This window comes from Sander lucioperca, chromosome 7 (assembly GCF_008315115.2).
Source record: "Sander lucioperca isolate FBNREF2018 chromosome 7, SLUC_FBN_1.2, whole genome shotgun sequence".
In the NCBI taxonomy this organism is placed as follows: Eukaryota; Metazoa; Chordata; class Actinopteri; order Perciformes; family Percidae; genus Sander; species Sander lucioperca.
This window is the reverse complement of record NC_050179.1, coordinates 31,558,047-31,583,235: the sequence shown is the minus strand read 5'-3', so window position 1 is coordinate 31,583,235 and position 25,189 is coordinate 31,558,047. Positions and strand designations below refer to the sequence as shown.

At 44.7% G+C, this 25,189-nt stretch overlaps 1 protein-coding gene across 4 annotated transcripts in view; it reads left to right on the top strand.

Moving 5' to 3' along the window:
* The window catches only part of nf1a (neurofibromin 1a), a 296,381-nt gene that overhangs the window by 153,551 nt on the left and 117,641 nt on the right, over window positions 1-25,189 (top strand). For 3 of the 4 annotated variants that reach the window (XR_004897871.1, XM_036003223.1, XM_036003222.1), the window contains exon 30: window positions 22,127-22,189. The exons of the other annotated variant lie outside the window; for it this stretch is intronic. Coding sequence is in view for 2 of the 3 variants with exons in the window: in XM_036003223.1 (XP_035859116.1) it covers window positions 22,127-22,189 (63 nt within the window). In the remaining variant the exon portion in view is untranslated. The remainder of the gene's footprint in view (window positions 1-22,126; window positions 22,190-25,189) is intronic. 4 annotated transcript variants of the gene reach the window in all.

Below are 25,189 nucleotides of genomic sequence, written 5' to 3'. Positions count from 1 at the left end.
ACCCAAGTCTAGATTCACCACTTACACTAATGTGAACAACTTTAAATTTACAGGGTAGATAGACAATGGGTCATGGACCACACCTACCAAACATTACACATGTGGACCACTAGGTGGCGCTATAATGGTTTTTTGCCTTTATCTCCCACATTACACATCGCACATTAGAAAACCATACATCCACGTGTTCCTTGAATCAAGCTGAATCACATGATATAGGCCACGCCCATTTTTGCTTAAAATCTTTTTCGCAAAATCGCGCAATGTGCAAAACCAACTTTTACGAACTCGTCCTAGGCCGTGCGACGGATCAGCTCGAAACCTGGTAGGTAGCATCTCCAGATGGACCTGACCAAAAGTTACCCAAGGAATTTTGCTACGTTAAAGTATGCGCATTTGACGACCAAACAAATTTGCATAGCTAGCTACCGCACACGTATCATATCATATCTCGGCCAAATTAAATGTTATCAGCAAGAAACTTCAGGTCATTGTTCAAGATGCCACTCTGATGCTCTGTACCAAATTTGGCGAAGATCGGCCTTCAGGGGGCGCTATAAGCAACCTTTATTTGTGTTGGCCAATAACTCAATGCATTTGAATGGGGAATTTGCAATTGCAATATCTCTGCCACAGTACATGCAATCAACACGAAACTTGTGGTGCTCGTTCGGCATGCGGCTCTGAGGCTCAGTACCAAATTTGGCGAAGATCGGCCATTAGGGGGCGCTATAATCAACGTAGACCAGTTTTGGCCCTTTTACTCAATTTTAATGGGATATTTGCAATGGAAATATACCACAGACCTTGCAGCTCACACTTCTTAATATTTACTGAAGTTTGCCTCATACCGTTAGGTTTTTGTTTTCATTTTTGCGTGCTCCTTTGGTTTTTTACAATAAACAAACTTCTTAACCCACCTGACAAAGTTTCTACAACCTTCACAGTGGACAAATGCAACTCTTTTCTCTCACTTTTTAAATCCAATATCAACACCATTCATAGGCGGCGATACCGTGCAATTAAACATTGCAATTGGTGCTAAGTGGAGCACCTGTCGTAGCGTGATCGGTTACGTCGGTGGCATCGATGCTTAATTTCCCACGAAGCACCCACGGAGGAAAACATAAATCGGCGCCTGTGACGCCATTTACAACAACTTGACCGCCTCCCCCGCTCCTTCAACCACCACGCCTGCCTCCCCCCTCCACCCTCTCGGTCACTCTCTCATTTCTCTCCGCTGTCTCCCGCGGTCAGGGGGGGTTAAGAAGGTTGTTTGTTGTAGAGCATTCTTAAAGGCGGTCCGTACACGCTTGGAGGTGAACCGTCGACCGCTACGTTTGCGACGGCGACGCTCCGCAGGCGTCGCGGCTCGCGCCTCTCGACGTTTCGCGCGTTAGCCTCCCCGCCGCCCGGCTTCGGGTTCCGCTTCCGCGCGCTCCCCCGGGCGTCGGGGGCGACTGGCGTGGGTGGCTTGGGCCCCGTCATAACTGCTTGCAGTTCTAGTTATTAGGGGTCCAAGCCCGAGTCTGTAAGAACGGGCAATAGCAAAGCTATGCCGTTCATACAGCAGGGCTGTAGAACCCTATTGTTTTTCTACTGATTTTTCCTCTTCATTAGGGGTCCAAGCCCGAGTCTGTAAGAACGGGCAATAGCAAAGCTATGCCGTTCATACAGCAGGGCTGTAGAACCCTATTGTTTTTCTACTGATTTTTCCTCTTCATTATTATTATTATTATTATTCTTCTCCGCCTAAAACTCCGACTACAGCCTAAACCGTACATGGTGGGGGGTTGCCATTTTCAGGAATGGTCTGAATCACCGCAAGGACCTCAGGCACAAAAATTGACCCACTTCCACCACTAGGTGGCGCTATAGCAGAAAAACCGCATTTTGGCTCTATAACTCCCTATAACTCCCACACCGTACACCCTACATTCAAAACTCATACATCCACGCGTTCCCTGGATCCACCTGAATCACGTGATATAGGCCACGCCCATTTCCGCCTAGACTTTTATGCGTGAAAAATCGCAATTTATCAAAAACCTACTTTTTCGAACTCCTCCTAGACCGTGCGACCGATCTGCACGAAACTTGGACCGTAGCATCTCCAGACCGACCTAACAAAAGGTTAATGAAAAGAATTTTGATAGGACAAAAATTGCGCATATTACGCACGAACAAATTTGTGTAGCTAACTATGAAAACACCAACTTTGCCATATCTCGGCCAAAATAAAGGCTATCAACGCCAAACTTTAGATTCTTGTTTGCCATGACCCTCTGGAGGTGCCCCACGCGTTTTACAAAGATTGGTCACTAGGGGGCGCTACAAGTACAAAAAGTTTATATCTCATGAACGGCTCATCTGATTTTTACAAAATTTGATGGGCACCATCTAGGGACACTTCTGAGGCAATGTCTAGAGTGGGGTACTGAGGGGTCAAAGTGGGCGTGGCCTATGGGACCCAAGTCTAGATTCACCACTTACACTAATGTGAACAACTTTAAATTTACAGGGTAGATAGACAATGGGTCATGGACCACACCTACCAAACATTACACATGTGGACCACTAGGTGGCGCTATAATGGTTTTTTGCCTTTATCTCCCACATTACACATCGCACATTAGAAAACCATACATCCACGTGTTCCTTGAATCAAGCTGAATCACATGATATAGGCCACGCCCATTTTTGCTTAAAATCTTTTTCGCAAAATCGCGCAATGTGCAAAACCAACTTTTACGAACTCGTCCTAGGCCGTGCGACGGATCAGCTCGAAACCTGGTAGGTAGCATCTCCAGATGGACCTGACCATAAAGGTACTCAAGGAATTTTGCTACGTTAAAGTATGCGCATTTGACGACCAAACAAATTTGCATAGCTAGCTACCGCACACGTATCATATCATATCTCGGCCAAATTAAATGTTATCAGCAAGAACCTTCAGGGCATTGTTCAAGATGCCACTCTGATGCTCTGTACCAAATTTGGCGAAGATCGGCCTTCAGGGGGCGCTATAAGCAACCTTTATTTGTGTTGGCCAATAACTCAATGCATTTGAATGGGGAATTTGCAATTGCAATATCTCTGCCACAGTACATGCAATCAACACGAAACTTGTGGTGCTCGTTCGGCATGCGGCTCCGAGGCTCATTACCAAATTTGGCGAAGATCGGCCATTAGGGGGCGCTATAATCAACGTATACATGTTTTGGCCCTTTTACTCAATTGTAATGGGATATTTGCAATGGAAATGTACCACAGACCTTGCAGCTCACACTTCTCAATATTTACTGACGTTTGCCTCTTACCGTTAGGTTTTGGTTTTTACTTTTGCGTGCTCCTTTGGTTTTTTACAATAAAACAAACATCTTAACCCACCTGACAAAGTTTCTACAACCTTCACAGTGGACAAATGCAACTCTTTTCTCTCACTTTTTCAATCCAAAATCTACACCATTCGTAGGCGGCGATACCGTGCAATTAAACATTGCAGTTGGTGCTAAGTGGAGCGTCCGTCGTAGCGTGATCGGTTACGTCGGTGGCATCGATGCTTAATTTCCCACGAAGCACCCACGGAGGAAAACATAAATCGGCGCCTGTGACGTCGTTTACAACAACTTGACCACCTCCCCCGCTCCTTCAACCACCACACCTGCCTCCCCCCTCCACCCTCTCGGTCACTCTCTCATTTCTCTCAGCTGTGTCCCGCGGTCAGGGGGGTTAAGAAGTTTGTTTGTTGTAGAGAATTCTTAAAGGCGGTCCGTACACGCGTGGAGGTGAACAGTCGACCGCTACTTTTGCGACGGCGACGCACCGCAGACGTCGCGGCTCGCGCCTCTCGACGTTTAGCGACGTTCGCCTCCCCTCCGCCCGGCTTCGGGTTCCGCTTTCGCGCGCTCCCCCGGGCGTCGGGGGCGACTGGCGTGGGTGGCTTGGGCCCCGTCATAACTGCTTGCAGTTCTAGTTATTATTATTATTCTTCTCCGCGTAAAACTCCGACTACAGCCTAAACCGTACATGGTGGGGGGTTGCCATTTTCAGGAATGGTCTGAATCACCGCAAGGACCTCAGGCACAAAAAGTGACCCACTTCCACCACTAGGTGGCGCTATAGCAGAAAAACCGCATTTTGGCTCTATAACTCCCTATAACTCCCACACCGTACACCCTACATTCAAAACTCATACATCCACGCGTTCCCTGGATCCACCTGAATCACGTGATATAGGCCACGCCCATTTCCGCCTAGACTTTTATGCGTGAAAAATCGCAATTTATCAAAAACCTACTTTTTCGAACTCCTCCTAGACCGTGCGACCGATCTGCACGAAACTTGGACCGTAGCATCTCCAGACCGACGTAACAAAACGTTAATGAAAAGAATTTTGATAGGACAAAAATTTCGCATATTACGCACGAACAAATTTGTGTAGCTAACTATGAAAACACCAACTTTGCCATATCTCGGCCAAAATAAAGGCTATCAACGCCAAACTTTAGATTCTTGTTTGCCATGACCCTCTGGAGGTGCCCCACGCGTTTTACAAAGATTGGTCACTAGGGGGCGCTACAAGTACAAAAAGTTTATATCTCATGAACGGCTCATCTGATTTTTACAAAAGTTGATGGGCACCATCTAGGGATCCTTCTGAGGCCATGTCTAGAGTGGGGTACTGAGGGGTCAAAGTGGGCGTGGCCTATGGGACCCAAGTCTAGATTCACCACTTACACTAATGTGAACAACTTTAAATTTACAGGGTAGATAGACAATGGGTCATGGACCACACCTACCAAACATTACACATGTGGACCACTAGGTGGCGCTATAATGGTCTTTTGCCTTTATCTCCCACATTACACATCGCACATTAGAAAACCATACATCCACTTGTTCCTTGAATCAAGCTGAATCACATGATATAGGCCACGCCCATTTTTGCTTAAAATCTTTTTCGCAAAATCGCGCAATGTGCAAAACCAACTTTTACGAACTCGTCCTAGGCCGTGCGACGGATCAGCTCGAAACCTGGTAGGTAGCATCTCCAGATGGACCTGACCAAAAGTTACCCAAGGAATTTTGCTACGTTAAAGTATGCGCATTTGACGACCAAACAAATTTGCATAGCTAGCTACCGCACACGTATCATATCATATCTCGGCCAAATTAAATGTTATCAGCAAGAACCTTCAGGGCATTGTTCAAGATGCCACTCTGATGCTCTGTACCAAATTTGGCGAAGATCGGCCTTCAGGGGGCGCTATAAGCAACCTTTATTTGTGTTGGCCAATAACTCAATGCATTTGAATGGGGAATTTGCAATTGCAATATCTCTGCCACAGTACATGCAATCAACACGAAACTTGTGGTGCTCGTTCGGCATGCGGCTCCGAGGCTCATTACCAAATTTGGCGAAGATCGGCCATTAGGGGGCGCTATAATCAACGTATACATGTTTTGGCCCTTTTACTCAATTGTAATGGGATATTTGCAATGGAAATGTACCACAGACCTTGCAGCTCACACTTCTCAATATTTACTGACGTTTGCCTCTTACCGTTAGGTTTTGGTTTTTACTTTTGCGTGCTCCTTTGGTTTTTTACAATAAAACAAACATCTTAACCCACCTGACAAAGTTTCTACAACCTTCACAGTGGACAAATGCAACTCTTTTCTCTCACTTTTTCAATCCAAAATCTACACCATTCGTAGGCGGCGATACCGTGCAATTAAACATTGCAGTTGGTGCTAAGTGGAGCGTCCGTCGTAGCGTGATCGGTTACGTCGGTGGCATCGATGCTTAATTTCCCACGAAGCACCCACGGAGGAAAACATAAATCGGCGCCTGTGACGTCGTTTACAACAACTTGACCACCTCCCCCGCTCCTTCAACCACCACACCTGCCTCCCCCCTCCACCCTCTCGGTCACTCTCTCATTTCTCTCAGCTGTGTCCCGCGGTCAGGGGGGTTAAGAAGTTTGTTTGTTGTAGAGAATTCTTAAAGGCGGTCCGTACACGCGTGGAGGTGAACAGTCGACCGCTACTTTTGCGACGGCGACGCACCGCAGACGTCGTGGCTCGCGCCTCTCGACGTTTAGCGACGTTCGCCTCCCCTCCGCCCGGCTTCGGGTTCCGCTTTCGCCCGCTCCCCCGGGCGTCGGGGGCGACTGGCGTGGGTGGCTTGGGCCCCGTCATAACTGCTTGCAGTTCTAGTTATTATTATTCTTCTCCGCGTAAAACTCCGACTACAGCCTAAACCGTACATGGTGGGGGTTTGCCATTTTCAGGAATGGTCTGAATCACCGCAAGGACCTCAGGCACAAAAATTGACCCACTTCCACCACTAGGTGGCGCTATAGCAGAAAAACCGCATTTTGGCTCTATAACTCCCTATAACTCCCACACCGTACACCCTACATTCAAAACTCATACATCCACGCGTTCCCTGGATCCACCTGAATCACGTGATATAGGCCACGCCCATTTCCGCCTAGACTTTTATGCGTGAAAAATCGCAATTTATCAAAAACCTACTTTTTCGAACTCCTCCTAGACCGTGCGACCGATCTGCACGAAACTTGGACCGTAGCATCTCCAGACCGACGTAACAAAACGTTAATGAAAAGAATTTTGATAGGACAAAAATTCGCATATTACGCACGAACAAATTTGTGTAGCTAACTATGAAAACACCAACTTTGCCATATCTCGGCCAAAATAAAGGCTATCAACGCCAAACTTTAGATTCTTGTTTGCCATGACCCTCTGGAGGTGCCCCACGCGTTTTACAAAGATTGGTCACTAGGGGGCGCTACAAGTACAAAAAGTTTATATCTCATGAACGGCTCATCTGATTTTTACAAAAGTTGATGGGCACCATCTAGGGATCCTTCTGAGGCCATGTCTAGAGTGGGGTACTGAGGGGTCAAAGTGGGCGTGGCCTATGGGACCCAAGTCTAGATTCACCACTTACACTAATGTGAACAACTTTAAATTTACAGGGTAGATAGACAATGGGTCATGGACCACACCTACCAAACATTACACATGTGGACCACTAGGTGGCGCTATAATGGTCTTTTGCCTTTATCTCCCACATTACACATCGCACATTAGAAAACCATACATCCACTGTTCCTTGAATCAAGCTGAATCACATGATATAGGCCACGCCCATTTTTGCTTAAAATCTTTTTCGCAAAATCGCGCAATGTGCAAAACCAACTTTTACGAACTCGTCCTAGGCCGTGCGACGGATCAGCTCGAAACCTGGTAGGTAGCATCTCCAGATGGACCTGACCAAAAGTTACCCAAGGAATTTTGCTACGTTAAAGTATGCGCATTTGACGACCAAACAAATTTGCATAGCTAGCTACCGCACACGTATCATATCATATCTCGGCCAAATTAAATGTTATCAGCAAGAACCTTCAGGGCATTGTTCAAGATGCCACTCTGATGCTCTGTACCAAATTTGGCGAAGATCGGCCTTCAGGGGGCGCTATAAGCAACCTTTATTTGTGTTGGCCAATAACTCAATGCATTTGAATGGGGAATTTGCAATTGCAATATCTCTGCCACAGTACATGCAATCAACACGAAACTTGTGGTGCTCGTTCGGCATGCGGCTCCGAGGCTCATTACCAAATTTGGCGAAGATCGGCCATTAGGGGGCGCTATAATCAACGTATACATGTTTTGGCCCTTTTACTCAATTGTAATGGGATATTTGCAATGGAAATGTACCACAGACCTTGCAGCTCACACTTCTCAATATTTACTGACGTTTGCCTCTTACCGTTAGGTTTTGGTTTTTACTTTTGCGTGCTCCTTTGGTTTTTTACAATAAAACAAACATCTTAACCCACCTGACAAAGTTTCTACAACCTTCACAGTGGACAAATGCAACTCTTTTCTCTCACTTTTTCAATCCAAAATCTACACCATTCGTAGGCGGCGATACCGTGCAATTAAACATTGCAGTTGGTGCTAAGTGGAGCGTCCGTCGTAGCGTGATCGGTTACGTCGGTGGCATCGATGCTTAATTTCCCACGAAGCACCCACGGAGGAAAACATAAATCGGCGCCTGTGACGTCGTTTACAACAACTTGACCACCTCCCCCGCTCCTTCAACCACCACACCTGCCTCCCCCCTCCACCCTCTCGGTCACTCTCTCATTTCTCTCAGCTGTGTCCCGCGGTCAGGGGGGTTAAGAAGTTTGTTTGTTGTAGAGAATTCTTAAAGGCGGTCCGTACACGCGTGGAGGTGAACAGTCGACCGCTACTTTTGCGACGGCGACGCACCGCAGACGTCGTGGCTCGCGCCTCTCGACGTTTAGCGACGTTCGCCTCCCCTCCGCCCGGCTTCGGGTTCCGCTTTCGCCCGCTCCCCCGGGCGTCGGGGGCGACTGGCGTGGGTGGCTTGGGCCCCGTCATAACTGCTTGCAGTTCTAGTTATTATTATTATTCTTCTCCGCGTAAAACTCCGACTACAGCCTAAACCGTACATGGTGGGGGGTTGCCGTTTTCAGGACTGGTCCCAAACGCCGCAAGGACCTCAGGCACAATAAGTCACCCACTTCCACCACTAGGTGGCGCTATAGCAGAAAAAACGCGTTTTGGCTCTTTAACTCCCTATAACTCTCACACCGTACACCCTACATTCAAAAATCATACATCCACGCGTTCCCTGGATCCCCCTGAATCACGTGATATAGGCCACGCCCATTTCCGCCTAGACTTTTATGCGTGAAAAATCGCGATTTATCAAAAACCTACTTTTTCGAACTCCTCCTAGACCGTGCGACCGATCTGCACGAAACTTGGACCCTAGCATCTGCAGTCCGACCTGACAAAAAGGTAATAAAAAGATTTTTTATAGGATAAAAATTACGCATATTACGCACGAACAAATTTGTGTAGCTAACTATGAAAACACCAACTTTGCCATATCTCAGCCAAAATAAAGGCTATCAACGCCAAACTTTAGATTCTTGTTTGCTATGACCCTCTGGAGGTGCCCCACGCGTTTTATGAAGATTGGGCACTAGGGGGCGCTACAAGTACAAAAAGTTTATATCTCATGAACGGCTCATCCGATTTTTACAAAATTTGATGGGCACCATCTAGGGACACTCCTGAGGCCAGGTCTAGAGTGGGGTACTGAGGGGTCAAAGTGGGCGTGGCCTATGGGACCCAAGTCTAGATTCACCACTTACACTAATGTGAACAACTTTAAATTTACAGGGTAGATAGACAATGGGTCATGGACCACACCTACCAAAACTTACACATGTGGACCACTAGGTGGCGCTACAATGGTTTTTGGCCTTTATCTCCCACATCACACATCGCACATTAGAAAACCATACATCCCCGTGTTCCTTGAATCAAGCTGAATCACGTGATATAGGCCACGCCCATTTTTGCTTACAAACTTTTTCGCAATATCGCACAATGCGCAAAACCAACTTTTTCGAACTCGTCCTAGGCCGTGCGACGGATCAGCTCGAAACCTGGTAGGTAGCATCTGGAGATGGACCTGACCAAAACGTTACTCAAGGAATTTTCCTCCGTTAAAGTATGCGCATTTGACGACCAAACAAATTTTCATAGCTAGCTACCACACACGTATCATATCATATCTTGGCCAAATGAAACGTTATCAGCAAGAAACTTGATGTCATTGTTCAACATGCCACTCTGATGCTTTGTACCAAATTTGGCGAAGATCGGCCTTTAGGGGGCGCTATAATCAACGTTTATTTGTTATGGCCAATAACTCAATGCATTTGAATGGGAAATTTGCATATGCAATATCTCTGCCACAGTACATACAATCAACGTGAAACTTGTGGTGCTCGTTCGGCATGGGGCTCCGAGGCTCAGTACCAAATTTGGCGAAGATCGGCCATTAGGGGGCGCTATAATCAACGTATACATGTTTTGGCCCTTTTACTCAATTGTAATGGGATATTTGCAATGGAAATGTACCACAGACCTTGCAGCTCACACTTCTCAATATTTACTGACGTTTGCCTCTTACCGTTAGGTTTTGGTTTTTACTTTTGCGTGCTCCTTTGGTTTTTTACAATAAAACAAACATCTTAACCCACCTGACAAAGTTTCTACAACCTTCACAGTGGACAAATGCAACTCTTTTCTCTCACTTTTTCAATCCAAAATCTACACCATTCGTAGGCGGCGATACCGTGCAATTAAACATTGCAGTTGGTGCTAAGTGGAGCGTCCGTCGTAGCGTGATCGGTTACGTCGGTGGCATCGATGCTTAATTTCCCACGAAGCACCCACGGAGGAAAACATAAATCGGCGCCTGTGACGTCGTTTACAACAACTTGACCGCCTCCCCCGCTCCTTCAACCACCACACCTGCCTCCACCCTCTCGGTCACTCTCTCATTTCTCTCAGCTGTGTCCCGCGGTCAGGGGGGTTTAAGAAGTTTGTTTGTTGTAGAGAATTCTTAAAGGCGGTCCGTACACGCGTGGAGGTGAACAGTCGACCGCTACTTTTGCGACGGCGACGCACCGCAGACGTCGTGGCTCGCGCCTCTCGACGTTTAGCGACGTTCGCCTCCCCTCCGCCCGGCTTCGGGTTCCGCTTTCGCGCGCTCCCCCGGGCGTCGGGGGCGACTGGCGTGGGTGGCTTGGGCCCCGTCATAACTGCTTGCAGTTCTAGTTATTATTATTCTTCTCCGCGTAAAACTCCGACTACAGCCTAAACCGTACATGGTGGGGGGTTGCCGTTTTCAGGACTGGTCCCAAACGCCGCAAGGACCTCAGGCACAATAAGTCACCCACTTCCACCACTAGGTGGCGCTATAGCAGAAAAAACGCGTTTTGGCTCTTTAACTCCCTATAACTCCCACACCGTACACCCTACATTCAAAAATCATACATCCACGCGTTCCCTGGATCCACCTGAATCACGTGATATAGGCCACGCCCATTTCCGCCTAGACTTTTATGCGTGAAAAATCGCGATTTATCAAAAACCTACTTTTTTGAACTCCTCCTAGACCGTGCGACCGATCTGCACGAAACTTGGACCCTAGCATCTGCAGACCGACCTGACAAAAAGGTAATAAAAAGATTTTTTATAGGATAAAAATTACGCATATTACGCACGAACAAATTTGTGTAGCTAACTATGAAAACACCAACTTTGCCATATCTCAGCCAAAATAAAGGCTATCAACGCCAAACTTTAGATTCTTGTTTGCTATGACGCTCTGGAGGTGCCCCACGCGTTTTATGAAGATTGGGCACTAGGGGGCACTACAAGTACAAAAAGTTTATATCTCATGAACGGCTCATCCGATTTTTACAAAATTTGATGGGCACCATCTAGGGACACTTCTGAGGCCAGGTCTAAAGTGGGGTACTGAGGGGTCAAAGTGGGCGTGGCCTATGGGACCCAAGTCTAGATTCACCACTTACACTAATGTGAACAACTTTAAATTTACAGGGTAGATAGACAATGGGTCATGGACCACACCTACCAAAACTTACACATGTGGACCACTAGGTGGCGCTACAATGGTTTTTGGCCTTTATCTCCCACATCACACATCGCACATTAGAAAACCATACATCCCCGTGTTCCTTGAATCAAGCTGAATCACGTGATATAGGCCACGCCCATTTTTGCTTACAATCTTTTTCGCAATATCGCACAATGCGCAAAACCAACTTTTTCGAACTCGTCCTAGGCCGTGCGACGGATCAGCTCGAAACCTGGTAGGTAGCATCTCCAGATGGACCTGACCAAAAAGTTACTCAAGGAATTTTGCTACGTTAAAGTATGCGCATTTGACGACCAAACAAATTTTCATAGCTAGCTACCACACACGTATCATATCATATCTTTGCCAAATGAAATGTTATCACCAAGAAACTTGATGTCATTGTTCAACATGCCACTCTGATGGTCTGTACCAAATTTGGCGAAGATCGGCCTTTAGGGGGCGCTATAATCAACGTTTATTTGTTATGGCCAATAACTCAATGCATTTGAATGGGAACTTTGCATATGCAATATCTCTGCCACAGTACATACAATCAACGCGAAACCTGTGGTGCTCGTTCGGCATGGGGCTCTGAGGCTCAGTACCAAATTTGGCGAAGATCGGCCATTAGGGGGCGCTATAATCAACGTAGACCAGTTTTGGCCCTTTTACTCAATTTTAATGGGATATTTGCAATGGAAATATACCACAGACCTTGCAGCTCACACTTCTTAATATTTACTGAAGTTTGCCTCATACCGTTAGGTTTTTGTTTTCATTTTTGCGTGCTCCTTTGGTTTTTTACAATAAACAAACTTCTTAACCCACCTGACAAAGTTTCTACAACCTTCACAGTGGACAAATGCAACTCTTTTCTCTCACTTTTTAAATCCAATATCAACACCATTCATAGGCGGCGATACCGTGCAATTAAACATTGCAATTGGTGCTAAGTGGAGCACCTGTCGTAGCGTGATCGGTTACGTCGGTGGCATCGATGCTTAATTTCCCACGAAGCACCCACGGAGGAAAACATAAATCGGCGCCTGTGACGCCATTTACAACAACTTGACCGCCTCCCCCGCTCCTTCAACCACCACGCCTGCCTCCCCCCTCCACCCTCTCGGTCACTCTCTCATTTCTCTCCGCTGTCTCCCTCGGTCAGGGGGGGTTAAGAAGGTTGTTTGTTGTAGAGCATTCTTAAAGGCGGTCCGTACACGCTTGGAGGTGAACCGTCGACCGCTACGTTTGCGACGGCGACGCTCCGCAGGCGTCGCGGCTCGCGCCTCTCGACGTTTCGCGCGTTAGCCTCCCCGCCGCCCGGCTTCGGGTTCCGCTTCCGCGCGCTCCCCCGGGCGTCGGGGGCGACTGGCGTGGGTGGCTTGGGCCCCGTCATAACTGTTTGCAGTTCTAGTTATTATTATTCTTCTCCGCGTAAAACTCCGACTACAGCCTAAACCGTACATGGTGGGGGGTTGCCGTTTTCAGGACTGGTCCCAAACGCCGCAAGGACCTCAGGCACAATAAGTCACCCACTTCCACCACTAGGTGGCGCTATAGCAGAAAAAACGCGTTTTGGCTCTTTAACTCCCTATAACTCCCACACCGTACACCCTACATTCAAAAATCATACATCCACGCGTTCCCTGGATCCACCTGAATCACGTGATATAGGCCACGCCCATTTCCGCCTAGACTTTTATGCATGAAAAATCGCGATTTATCAAAAACCTACTTTTTTGAACTCCTCCTAGACCGTGCGACCGATCAGCACGAAATTTGGCAGGTAGCATCTGCAGACCGACCTGACAAAAAGGTAATAAAAAGATTTTTTATAGGATAAAAATTACGCATATTACGCACGAACATATTTGTGTAGCTAACTATGAAAACACCAACTTTGCCATATCTCAGCCAAAATAAAGGCTATCAACGCCAATCTTTAGATTCTTGTTTGCCATGACCCTCTGGAGGTGCCCCACGCGTTTTATGAAGATTGGGCACTAGGGGGCGCTACAAGTACAAAAAGTTTATATCTCATGAACGGCTCATCCGATTTTTACAAATTTTGATGGGCACCATCTAGGGACACTCCTGAGGCCAGGTCTAGAGTGGGGTACTGAGGGGTCAAAGTGGGCGTGGCCTATGGGACCCAAGTCTAGATTCACCACTTACACTAATGTGAACAACTTTAAATTTACAGGGTAGATAGACAATGGGTCATGGACCACACTTACCAAAACTTACACATGTGGACCACTAGGTGGCGCTATAATGGTTTTTGGCCTTTATCTCCCACATCACACATCGCACATTAGAAAACCATACATCCCCGTGTTCCTTGAATCAAGCTGAATCACGTGATATAGGCCACGCCCATTTTTGCTTACAATCTTTTTCGCAATATCGCACAATGCGCAAAACCAACTTTTTCGAACTCGTCCTGGGCCGTGCGACGGATCAGCTCGAAACCTGGTAGGTAGCATCTCCAGATGGACCTGACCAAAACTTAATAAAAAGATTTTTTATAGGATACAAATTGCGCATATTACGCACAAACAAGTTTGTGTAGCTAACTATGAAAACACCAACTTTGCCATATCTCAGCCAAAATAAAGGCTATCAACGCCAGTCTTTAGATTCTTGTTTGTCATGACCCTCTGGAGGTCCCCCACCTGTTTTATGAAAATTGGTCACTAGGGGGCGCTACAAGTACGAAAAGTTTATATTTCATGAATGGCTCATTCGATCTTTACAAGTTTTGATGGGTACCATCTAGGAAAGAATGAACCGTCGACCGCTACGTTTGCAACGGCGACGTACCGCAGACGTCGCAGCTCGCGCCTCTCGATGTTTAGCGACGTTTGCCTCCCCGCCGCCCGGCTTCGGGTTCCGCTTTCGCGCCCTCCCCCGGGCGTCGGGGGCGACTGGCGTGGGTGGCTTGGGCCCCGTCATAACTGCTTGCAGTTCTAGTTTAAAGTTGTCATTAAGTAACAAAACAATCGGGTCAGCAGGAATTCGACATCCTATCACATCAGATATTATTGATGTTGTTTTATTCCAGAACTCATGCACCTGTTAACATTCCCAGACCATATGTAGGAATGTTCCAATTTGTTCAGGTTGACAGAACGTGCAATAGGGAGTGGGAATGACTTTAGAGATGTATCTCTTCTGAGGAGTCCAATATGTCCTATGACATATGTTGAAGTGGATATACTGGACTAGATTTGGGTTCTTGGAACAGTGGAAAATTTTGTTCCCAAACTGTCTCCCAATTAATTGCGTTCCCCTCAGGGCTCAGCTCTCGCTCCCATTTCTTTACTATTGGGAGTTCTTCTATGGATATTTGCATCAGTTTAGTATACATTTTGGACACTAATCCTCTCACAGGAAAATCAACAAACCATTTAATGACTCGGTGTGCCTCAAGACTGTTTCCCCATGGCATTCCATAACATTTTAGGGCTGCTCTTAAGTGAAGATAAAAGAAGAAGGATGTCTTGGGGACCTCAAAACTAGCTCTCAGGTCTTCAAAACTCAACATACCTTTCTCATTGAATAGCTGGTCTTCCAGAAATTTATTGGTGGGGGTAAGTGGATCATTGTACTTAAGAAATTCACACGAGGAACTATGTTCATTTTAACAACAGCAATCCTGGACCGTAGTGATGCCGGCAGCGCAGACCAATTGGCCAGATCCCTTTGAACACTACTTAATATAGTTTCATAGTTGTCCTGGACAACTTGCTGTAGCAATGCGTGTATGGTGATGCCCAAATATGTAATTTTGCTTTGGGTTGGTATTGTAACACTAATGGCTGATGTCACATGCCTGTTGTTCAATAAAAGAAGATTTATTATTATTTATTTTTGCCTTATGGCTTGGGCTAACAGTTCAAGAGAGATTGCAAACAGCATGGGGGAAAGGGGGCATCCCTGTCGCGAGCCCCGCTCGATGGGAAATGGCTGAGAATGCAAGCCATTGGTTGAGACTATGGCAGTGGGATTCGCATATAAAGTATGCACCATGTCAATGAATTTGGCCCCCAAGCCAAGCCTCTCCATTACTTGCCACAAGTAGTTCCACTCTAGGCGGTCAAAAGCCTTTTCCACATCCACTGATAACACTGCTGCTGTTGTTGGAAGGTTTTTGGCTTCTTCTATTACATGAAATAGTCTGCGTACATTGTCTGCAGCATGATGCTTTGGTATAAAACCTGATTGGTCGGGGTGAACTAGCTTCTCAATAAAGCGCTCTAGGCGGAAAGCCAAGACTTTGGAATAAAGCTTAATATCAGTCCCGATGAGGCTGATGGGCCTGAAATTTGAGCAATCCGTAAGATTTTAGTAGATTAGCGCAGTGTTGGTTTGTTGGTGGAAAGTACCCTTCTCTATGGCTGAGGTTAAAGCTTGTAAGATGGTAGGTCCTAATATGTCAAAATACTGTAGAAGAAGTTCTGATGGAATTCCATCTAACCCTGGTGTTTTCCCTTTTTACCTGTTTTTAATGCTGCTTTAAGTTCCTCTAATGTTATAGGTTGACCCAGTTCTTCTGCCTCCTCTGGGTCAAGAAGAGGCATATTTAGTTATTTTAGGAATTCCTGGCACTGTGTCAGATCTGAGTTGCAGGAGGACTCATACAACTTTGAGTAGAAGGATTGAAAAGTGGCGCTGATATCCTTAGGATTTGCTGAGATACCTCGGTCTGTGAGGATGCTGTTGATAGTAGCTCTGGATTCGCTTTGTTTTAATTTCAGAAACTAATTGAAACATGTCTAGTGCATTCTTATGTTAAACATGAACAGTGTTCCAAAAATCTTAGAACTAGGTCTCAACCAGCTACCATTACATGGATTATACGCTGTATAGTCCGCATTCATCATGTTGTTTCAGTCTAATTAAATGTTCCTTTAAAGCTTGGTTCCAAAACGTACGTACAGTGCCCTCGAGTCAAACTTAGTACAGTACTCCAGATACCGCTAGTCCATAGCCGCTGGGTCTGCCAGCCCCGGGCCCGCTGCCAGCTCCAGCACCAGACAAGATCTCCCCCCGTCGTCCTCTGGCCCCTACGTTGGCATTCGGTCCAGCCGCAGAGCGGCTCGTGTGCATGTCCCGTCACCCTCCATATCCAGCTCCCGACAAAAAACGTCTGCATCCTTGGCTGTAGTGAAACTGAGCACTCTCCCTCCGTGGGTCACTCTCAGGGTGGCCGGATAGATAAGGAAGTTTGAGACGCCTTTAGCATGTAGCTTACACTAAGCTCCTATAAATTCTTGGCAACGCTGGACGGTGAAAGCACTGTTGTCAGCCTTAAAGCGTAGAGTTGCTTTGGAATCACGAATCAGGCCTTTCTGCTGTACTTGTCTCACCCCCTGAAGGATTGCTTGGCGGTCCTGGTATCTCAAACACCTGAAAATTAGAGTACGTGTTGTCGTACCCTTGCCGTAGATTCTGTGTGCTCTGTCAATTTCGATGGAAGCCCTGTTCTGTAAGGAGGGGATCCACACCGGTAACTGCTTTTGCACGAACCCAACTGGGTCATATTTTTCGCTGCCCTCTGTCAGTCCAATGATGCGTACATTGTTGCGTCGGGCTCTGTCTTCCATTTTGGCTAGCTTATACTCAAATTTCTTCTGGTCCTCAACACAGGCGTCACCATGTTTCTCATCTGCCTGTTACCCCTTGTGTCTTGTCTAGTCATTGCACCAGATCACGTACCGTTGCTCCCTGCCTCTCGACCTCTGTCCTGATGTGTTGCAGCGAGGTATCAATTTCTGCTAGCACTTCCTTCACTGCGTTGCGGACCACTGATTCAAGCACACTTTGTTGCTTTTCCAGGGCCTTGGCTATAACGTTTTCTATGTTTAAGTCCGCGCTAGCATCAGTAGCCATATTAGCCGCCGCCATGTTGGTAGGTTTCTGTGTCCGGGTAAACGGCAACGAGACCTGCTTTTTTGCTCCTGCAGGCATTTCACTGAGTCACTGGTAACAAATAAAACGATTGACGTCAAAGTTGAAGGAATAGACCTGTTTTTGTTTTTTTTATGAAAATACGGAGGTGGGTGAGGAGCTCTAGCCCTGAGCGACCATTGCGATTGCCGGTCACGTGACCTCTTCCTCACGCACAATTGTTCCATACCACACCTTGTAAAATCCAACTCAAATCTTAAATAAAAATTTGTTCTTAATATTTTATCGGCGCTGTCTCACCGTCACAGAGTCCGCTACGGAGTGCAGGAGGATGCGTCAAATACCCTATCATTAGATAACTGCAGAACACAGTGTAAATAACTAAATATCTGTCTTTAAAACATGCATATATCATCAAAGTCTGAAAATACAGGCGTTAAGCTCTCGCGCAATTGTTACACTTAATGTCCTCATTATCGTTCCAAACTTTAATACTGTTTGTGACAGAAACATGCATGAAGAAAAGTGTGACTTTCGTCTTCAAATTGTATCTCAGGGTGAGGGATACCACCAGTTGATGCTGTGATTTTGGCAAGGTGTTAACAATCACAAATTGTTGTAAACATATAAATACTGCGGTGACCCCTGTGCGTAATGCTGCATGATGGCACTGCTGGCTCTGCAGGAGGACTACGCCAGTGGAAGAATCAGGAGACAAAGAGACTTCAGGGACCACGATGATGACTGGCTAATATGCCAATTTAAATTCCTTAAAGCTGCGCTCTTGGATCAATGTACTGAATTGGGTCCAGTAGAGAGGTCAACGCACCGGAACCGTGCCATCCCGGTCCAAATACAGGTCCTCGCCACTCTGGGGGCAACTGGCTGTTTCCAGAGGGAAATGGCAGACAGCTAAGTGTTTTATATAAATATTATAATCTTCAACTTTATCACTAAGGCTTGTTTTGATATAATGTATAGTTCTGTTAAATCCTATCCTATAGGTCTGGTATATCAAAGCTGTCCCAGAGTGCCGTAATGCCTGCCGTTTTGGATGGTATTATTAATGTAGGTAGTCTATAGATCAGGTTTCCCTACACTATGCGAGAACAGGCCAAAATTATAATTCTATTTGCAGCAATTCAACAGCGTCTGAGAAGTTTTTTGCTTTTTCCCCGCCAGTCGTCATGATTCGGCGTAACGAAAGAACAACTGCCAGGGTCATTAACATACTGATCAGCATTCATGAGGTGCTTTGCATTGACTACTTATGCTTAGAAATGGGCGTGTACAAGGTGGGATAAGTGGCTGATTCACATACGCGCACTTGTGGGTAATCTGTGATTTATAAAGGGAACATTGCTTACAGATGTGCGTACACACGGTTTTATAAATCTGATTTTTTTTTTTTGGCGTACGCCATTTTTGGCTTTTGGTCTTACATATACTTTCAGTAAGGATCCTACGTTTTATAAATGAGACCCCAGATCATTATCAGGCTCTGAAATGACTGCAAAAACATTAATTTGGGGATTATATTCTGTGCCTTTATTTTTTTGATAGCAAACAGTAGAGAGATGACAGGAAACATCAGGAGAGAGACAGATGGGAACAACATGCAACAAAGGTCTCTGGCTGGATGAGTACTGAGGGCTTTGCTAGTCACTGTGGTACCTTAACCCCAAGGCCTGCAGGTCGCTCCCTGGAGAAAGATTTTCAGCACATACATACTGTACTAGCAAATGAAACAACACTGTGGCTGTGCATTGTTCAGTTTGTAACCAGTGATATCAAGGGTGTAGGTTTGGTTTAACTTTGGATCTTATGCAAAAGGACGTGATGACCTCCATCTAGGCTTGGACTGGTGTAAACATTTTCAAATTGGTTTGATATCAAGCCTAACACCGGACCGAACCGGTATACCGAATCTTACCACTAGGTATCGCACTTGTCTCAGCCACTCCTGAGTGGGACTAGTCTATATCCACGACGCTTAACTTCCGGGATTGCTCCATTGCCGCCGGAAATTCCGCCGGATGCACCTCTTTACGACTCAATGTCTGTTTCCTTTCGCTTTCTTTGTGTTGGAATTTTAAACTGCGGTGGATTTATGAGAACTATGGTTAAAGGTGCAGTAGGTAAGACTTATAAAACTAACTTTCTGTCATATTTGCTGAAACTGACCTTATGTTCGAGTAGAACTACATGAAGCAGGTAATTAAAAAAAAAAAATCTGGCTCCTGTAGTGTGATTTGCAAAAATCCACAGCTCCCTGTACAGATGCACCAATCATGGCCGGTGTCTAACTGTGTGTCAATCACTGCTCATGCACACGCATTCATTCTCCCTTGTGGGGGGAGGAGCTTAGGAGAACGTTTTGGGCTTCAGCAGAAAGGGGGGAGGGACTGGAAAGTTGTTGATGTTCAAACTTTTTCCCAATCGTACCTACAGCACCTTCAACTGCTCCTCAGATCTCTGCAGGGTAAATCCAGACAGCTAACTAGACTATCTGTCCAATCTAAGTTTTCTGTTGCATGACTAAAACAAACTTTGAACTACACGTTCCACCAAAACAAGGTCCTTCCCGAGGCTATTTTTCAGCTGCACCGAGGCTCCGTGCGCCGCTTAGCGCCACAAGACAATTGTGATTGGTTTAAAGACATGCCAATAAACCAGGGCACGTTTTTCTCCCGTCCCGGAATGCTGTGTAATGTATGCAATACGAGATTAAAGTGGCACTAATGAGAAAGTTCATGAGAGTGTAGCGACTCCAGACGATATGGTGGCAGCAATGCTCCTCTAAGCCATGACTTTTTACCTTCTGTGAGGTTATAACAGAAGGTTTATTATCTTTGGTTATAATAACTCTTTGGTTAGGTTTTTACATTTTGCCTGGTCTTTTTCAGCTCACTTCTTTCGTCGGCTTGATATTCGAAATGTTTCCATTTCAACAGCGCAGTTTTAGTTTTCTTTGAGACTAACTGCCATTATTAATTTTGTCACCCCAAAAGACACATGAACTTTTAGTAACGTTAAACAAACGGCGTGTGCCGTTCAGCTGTTTCCCCCTCTCAGTAAATTGCGGTCAGACAATAGTAGCCGTTAGTTTGTTCGTTTATATACAAACATTATGTTAATTAAGTTGTCATATTTTTGTAAAGTTTAGTGAGCCAAGCTAACATTACCAGTTTTTCCACAGTAAATTAAGCTTTACTACACTACGCTTTATTTAGCCCCAAAAATAAATAAAGCAAGCTATAAGCTACATGAATATGGCAATAGTAGTTAACTACATCAGAGCTATATTTTTATACATCCATGTACACAACATACACGTCTGTATATATATGTAATACTCAGCAGTTTTATTTCAGACCGCAGCAGAAAGCTCCTTGCTTGAGCTTCAGAATGATCGGGGAAAATGTATGTTAGCTTGTGTCAAACCAAAACCAAACCGGTTTAGCCTTGTACACCGGACTGGACCGGTGAAACCGGAATTCGGCCCAACTCTACCTCCATCCATGCTTTTTAGGGGCATTTTTAACAACAATAATAAAATTGCTTGATGTTATGAACGCAAATTAGACTTGGCCACTCAAATGTTAGTTATATGCAGCAAAGACATTGTTTTAAAGTCCGATGATCTTTTCAGCTATAAGTACCATATGATTCCATGTTGCTCCTGTACATTCATCTCACAGACAGTGTATTACAGCCAGAGGGTTGTAAGATCAGGTTAGGTATCCCCCATATCTCACTCTTTTTCCCTGTCCATCAAAATGGCTTTTGTTTGCAGAATAACATCTAAACTTGGCAGCTCAGCGTAGACATTTCCAGTTAACCTTGTGGAGTTAAAATGACAAGATCGTTTCACATAGTTAAAAACGTTGGTAGGGGACAGATGTGCACAAAAACGATGGATTAGGTGTGATCACAGCAATTGACTGGTCTGTATCACTAAACATACCTACCATATGATATTATAGTCTAACCTCAATACACACATACCATTTCCCTTATACATTGAGTTTGACTTTTCCACCTAAATGTCCAAGCAGCCTCACACTGTTTTCTCACCCTTACTACAGTAAAAAGGAAGCTCTTCAGCTCCGTCTAGTCACGCTCAACCACGGAATGAATAGACATTATTTTTTAGGTGTTACATGTATTACTAATTTAGAATGCTTCACACCCAAACCCATAAAATAAGCTCTGGGTTTCTGATCACAGATTTTGTATTTTCCATGTGTTGACATCTTTGATTTCTCATTCATCATCTTGGATTTCCTTTTCCTTTTTGTGTAGGCACACACAATAACACAGTCTGCTGAGGTCAAACCACGCTAGCGCATGCATGGACACGCTTCAAGTCCCCTGAGCAGCGATGAACACTTTTCTAACAGCAGTTTTGATTTTCCTGTGTTTTACTAGATGTGCATACACCTTGAGTGGTTAGGGTGTGTGTGTGTGTGTGTGTGTGTGTGTGTGTGTGTGTGTGTGTGTGTGTGTGTGTGTGTGTGTGTGTGTGTGTGTGAGAGAGTGTGAGTGAGTGAGTGAGTGTGTGTCTCTCTGTGTGTGTGTCTGTCTCTGTGTGTCTGTCTGTGCGTGTCTCTGTGTGTGTCTGTGGGTGTGTGTATAGCTGTTGCTGTGACCATGATTGTGCTCATCTCTGTTCTGTAGGCTACTTGCCACTCTCTACTGAATAAAGCAACAGTAAAAGAAAAAAAGGAAAACAAAAAAGCAGTAAGTTTGGAGAATCTATTTTCCCTCAGACACTTTACCCCCTAAAGCAAAAAAAAAAGCCTTTTTTTTTTGCATTTTATTTTATTTTTTCTTCATTTTTTAAAACTTGGTTTAATTTGGTTTCTATGGAAACATTTAATTATTTTCTCCATATTCAGCTTTGTGTACAACCCTCTCTTAAAATCATTGTACTAATATCGGCACCATTCGGTGTATTTTCAATTAACAGTTCCCAGGAAACTGTGGCATTCTCTCGTATTTTCTTTCTGGACTCTGTGGTCTCCAGGAGTCATTTTCTCAGAACATTTCATCTGCAGATAAATCTTGTTTCTCCATCTTATATAACTAATATTAATGAGTCTACCCTTACACACACACTTTAAAAAAGACATGAATTGTAAATGGACTTGCATCTATATAGCGTGTTTTTTAGTCTTCTGACCACGCAAAGTACTTTACATTACATGCCACATTCACCTCATTCACACACTGATGGCAGAGGCTGCCATGCAAGGTCCAATCTGCTCATCAGAATCTAAACTAATATTATAATTCACATGGACATTTGCACACCGAGGGCATAGCCTTCATTAGCAATTTGGGGTTCAAAATGGTCTTTAGATGAAATATTCTGATAAACTGGCCTCCCTCTGTCATGGGTTGGATTTCTCAGCTGTATGGTCTCCTTTTTTCCCAGCGTATATGATGAGCAATGTCTGAATTTGAGAGAGTGATTTTTTTTCCAGTGCCTTGCCACAGAACCTTGTCACTCACACTCAAATACAGGTGTTTATGTGCAGATTTGCTCTTGTTTAACGTTTTTGCTTGATTCTTAGCACTCCAGGGTGGACTCTGGATCAGATTTATTTATAAATCTGTGAGGTGAGAAAGCACGACGACTCCGGGGAAGAAGCTAAGTTAGTAACAAGCATTAATGGGACATGAATGCACACAGATGCATTTCAGCACTGTTAAATGAGATCAAGACAAAAATTAAGTCATTGAAACTGGGTTGAACGAAATATAGAGACTAGGGATGTCCCGATCGCAAGTATCAGATCGATCGCGGATCTGCATTCACTCCGATTACTTTACTCTGGTCATTCACATCAGCTTGTAGTGATCGCCGCCTTTAATCACATACGCCCTGCGCCACAGACACACCGCAAGACCGCCTGGATGCCGGCACTTTCAAACCAAGATGGCGCTTGGCCACTCACCAGTGTCTGTCCAGAGAGTGTCTCCTAGATTGCCAGCCCTTGGCTAAAAGTCAAAAAGCCCATCTTTCTTAGTCATCAGTTTTACAGTAGCGGATTACTCCACTCCCCCGCACTTCTTCCTCGATTCTACCAGGAAACCATGCTTACAGGCTATTATTTCCTGGAGCCGACATCAGAGTTAAACACGAGAAGAAAATCAACTATTAAGTGCAAGAGGTGTATAAAGTTTATTTTTTTTGTAACAATTTCTTATTTATTTTTTAAACATACAAAACATACAATTCGAAACATTAACATCCCCCCCCTCCCTCTCATCATCACGACCCACCCAAACAAAAATCAAGAACAAATATACAATATTCAAGACCATACAACAAAATAACAAAATACACAATAAACCAAATACACATATGTATAAGTGACAACACCATAAGTCCATCATGCATGTCTCTCCCCAGCTCAAAGCTTCTTAGGAGCCCTCCAGAAAGTTCAGGTACTTACCCCATTTTCTAGTATAGTCATCCAATCTGCCAGATGCCTTAAATTAAAGGCATAGTAATAATACAACAATACAACTTTGGTAGACCTAAACCTCCTTTATCAATCAGTCTTTGTAATTTATTAAAATGTAGCCAGGGTTTTTATACCATTCCATATAAATGTCTTTGTTATCCTGTCAAACCATTTAAAATATGACAGGGGAACCTCCAGAGAAAGAGACTGGATAAGGTAATTCAGCTTCGGAACACAAGCCATTTTTGTAACATTGACCTTACCTTCTTTTGAGAGATTGAGAGTCGCCCATCTATTAACATCACAAGATATGTTATTCAATAATGGATCCAAATTAACTTTAACTAGGTCTTTTAACTGGGGAGGGAATAAGATACCCAGATATACCTTGCTTGGGCCACTGAAATGTACCTGATTGGAAGGCTGTTACGGGGCTCTGAGCTGTTAAAGGTAACGCTTCTGACTTGGGCCAATTTACCCTATAACCTGACAGAGTAATGGTCCCGAGTAGACAGGGTATTGATCTGCTAATCTGCCAATTCAGCTTGCCCTTGCCTCTCGCCGCCCGCAACACCCGTTCCTGGTCTGGTGATCTTAGGAATCTCGCCAGAATGATCCTGGGTCTGCCCCCCACCTGGGTCAAAGTTTAGTTTTATTAAAGATTGACTATTAAGCGCATAAGGCATCACAAAGTTTAGTTTTATCAAAGATTGACTATTAAGCGCATAAGGCATCACAAAGTTTAGTTTTATCAAAGATTGACCATTAAGCGCAAGAGCAACTGTTTTGGTGTTGAGAGAAAAGACTCATGTGCTGCACCAAGTTAAATGTATTAAGCTTAAGATAAGATTAGTTAAGTAATGCTGCATTTGCTATTTTGTTTAAAATGGCATCGTTCTAAATTCTGCAGTATTTGATTTTGGCTGAAAAATACAATGAAATACCCACTAAGTTAAGTTACTAAATGCACTCAAGGTCTCATAAAACTGCTCCTGTGCATTGTAGCAGCACTTGATTGACACGTACAACTAAAGGGAGGTGTAGCTGCAACATGCTGGTGCTGACTGGGATTGCAGCACCAGCATTTGTATTGAATCTTTTAATTACGGAAGCTGTTTTTTTTACTCCAATACATTTATTGCTACTTTGTAGCTTTAATTTATTAATACAAAATGTAAACTAATAGATTTTAATATATTTTTAAATAATCTAAACAGCAGTTTATAAAGTAATTAAAATTAGCTTCACCTTTACCAGCTGCAACATT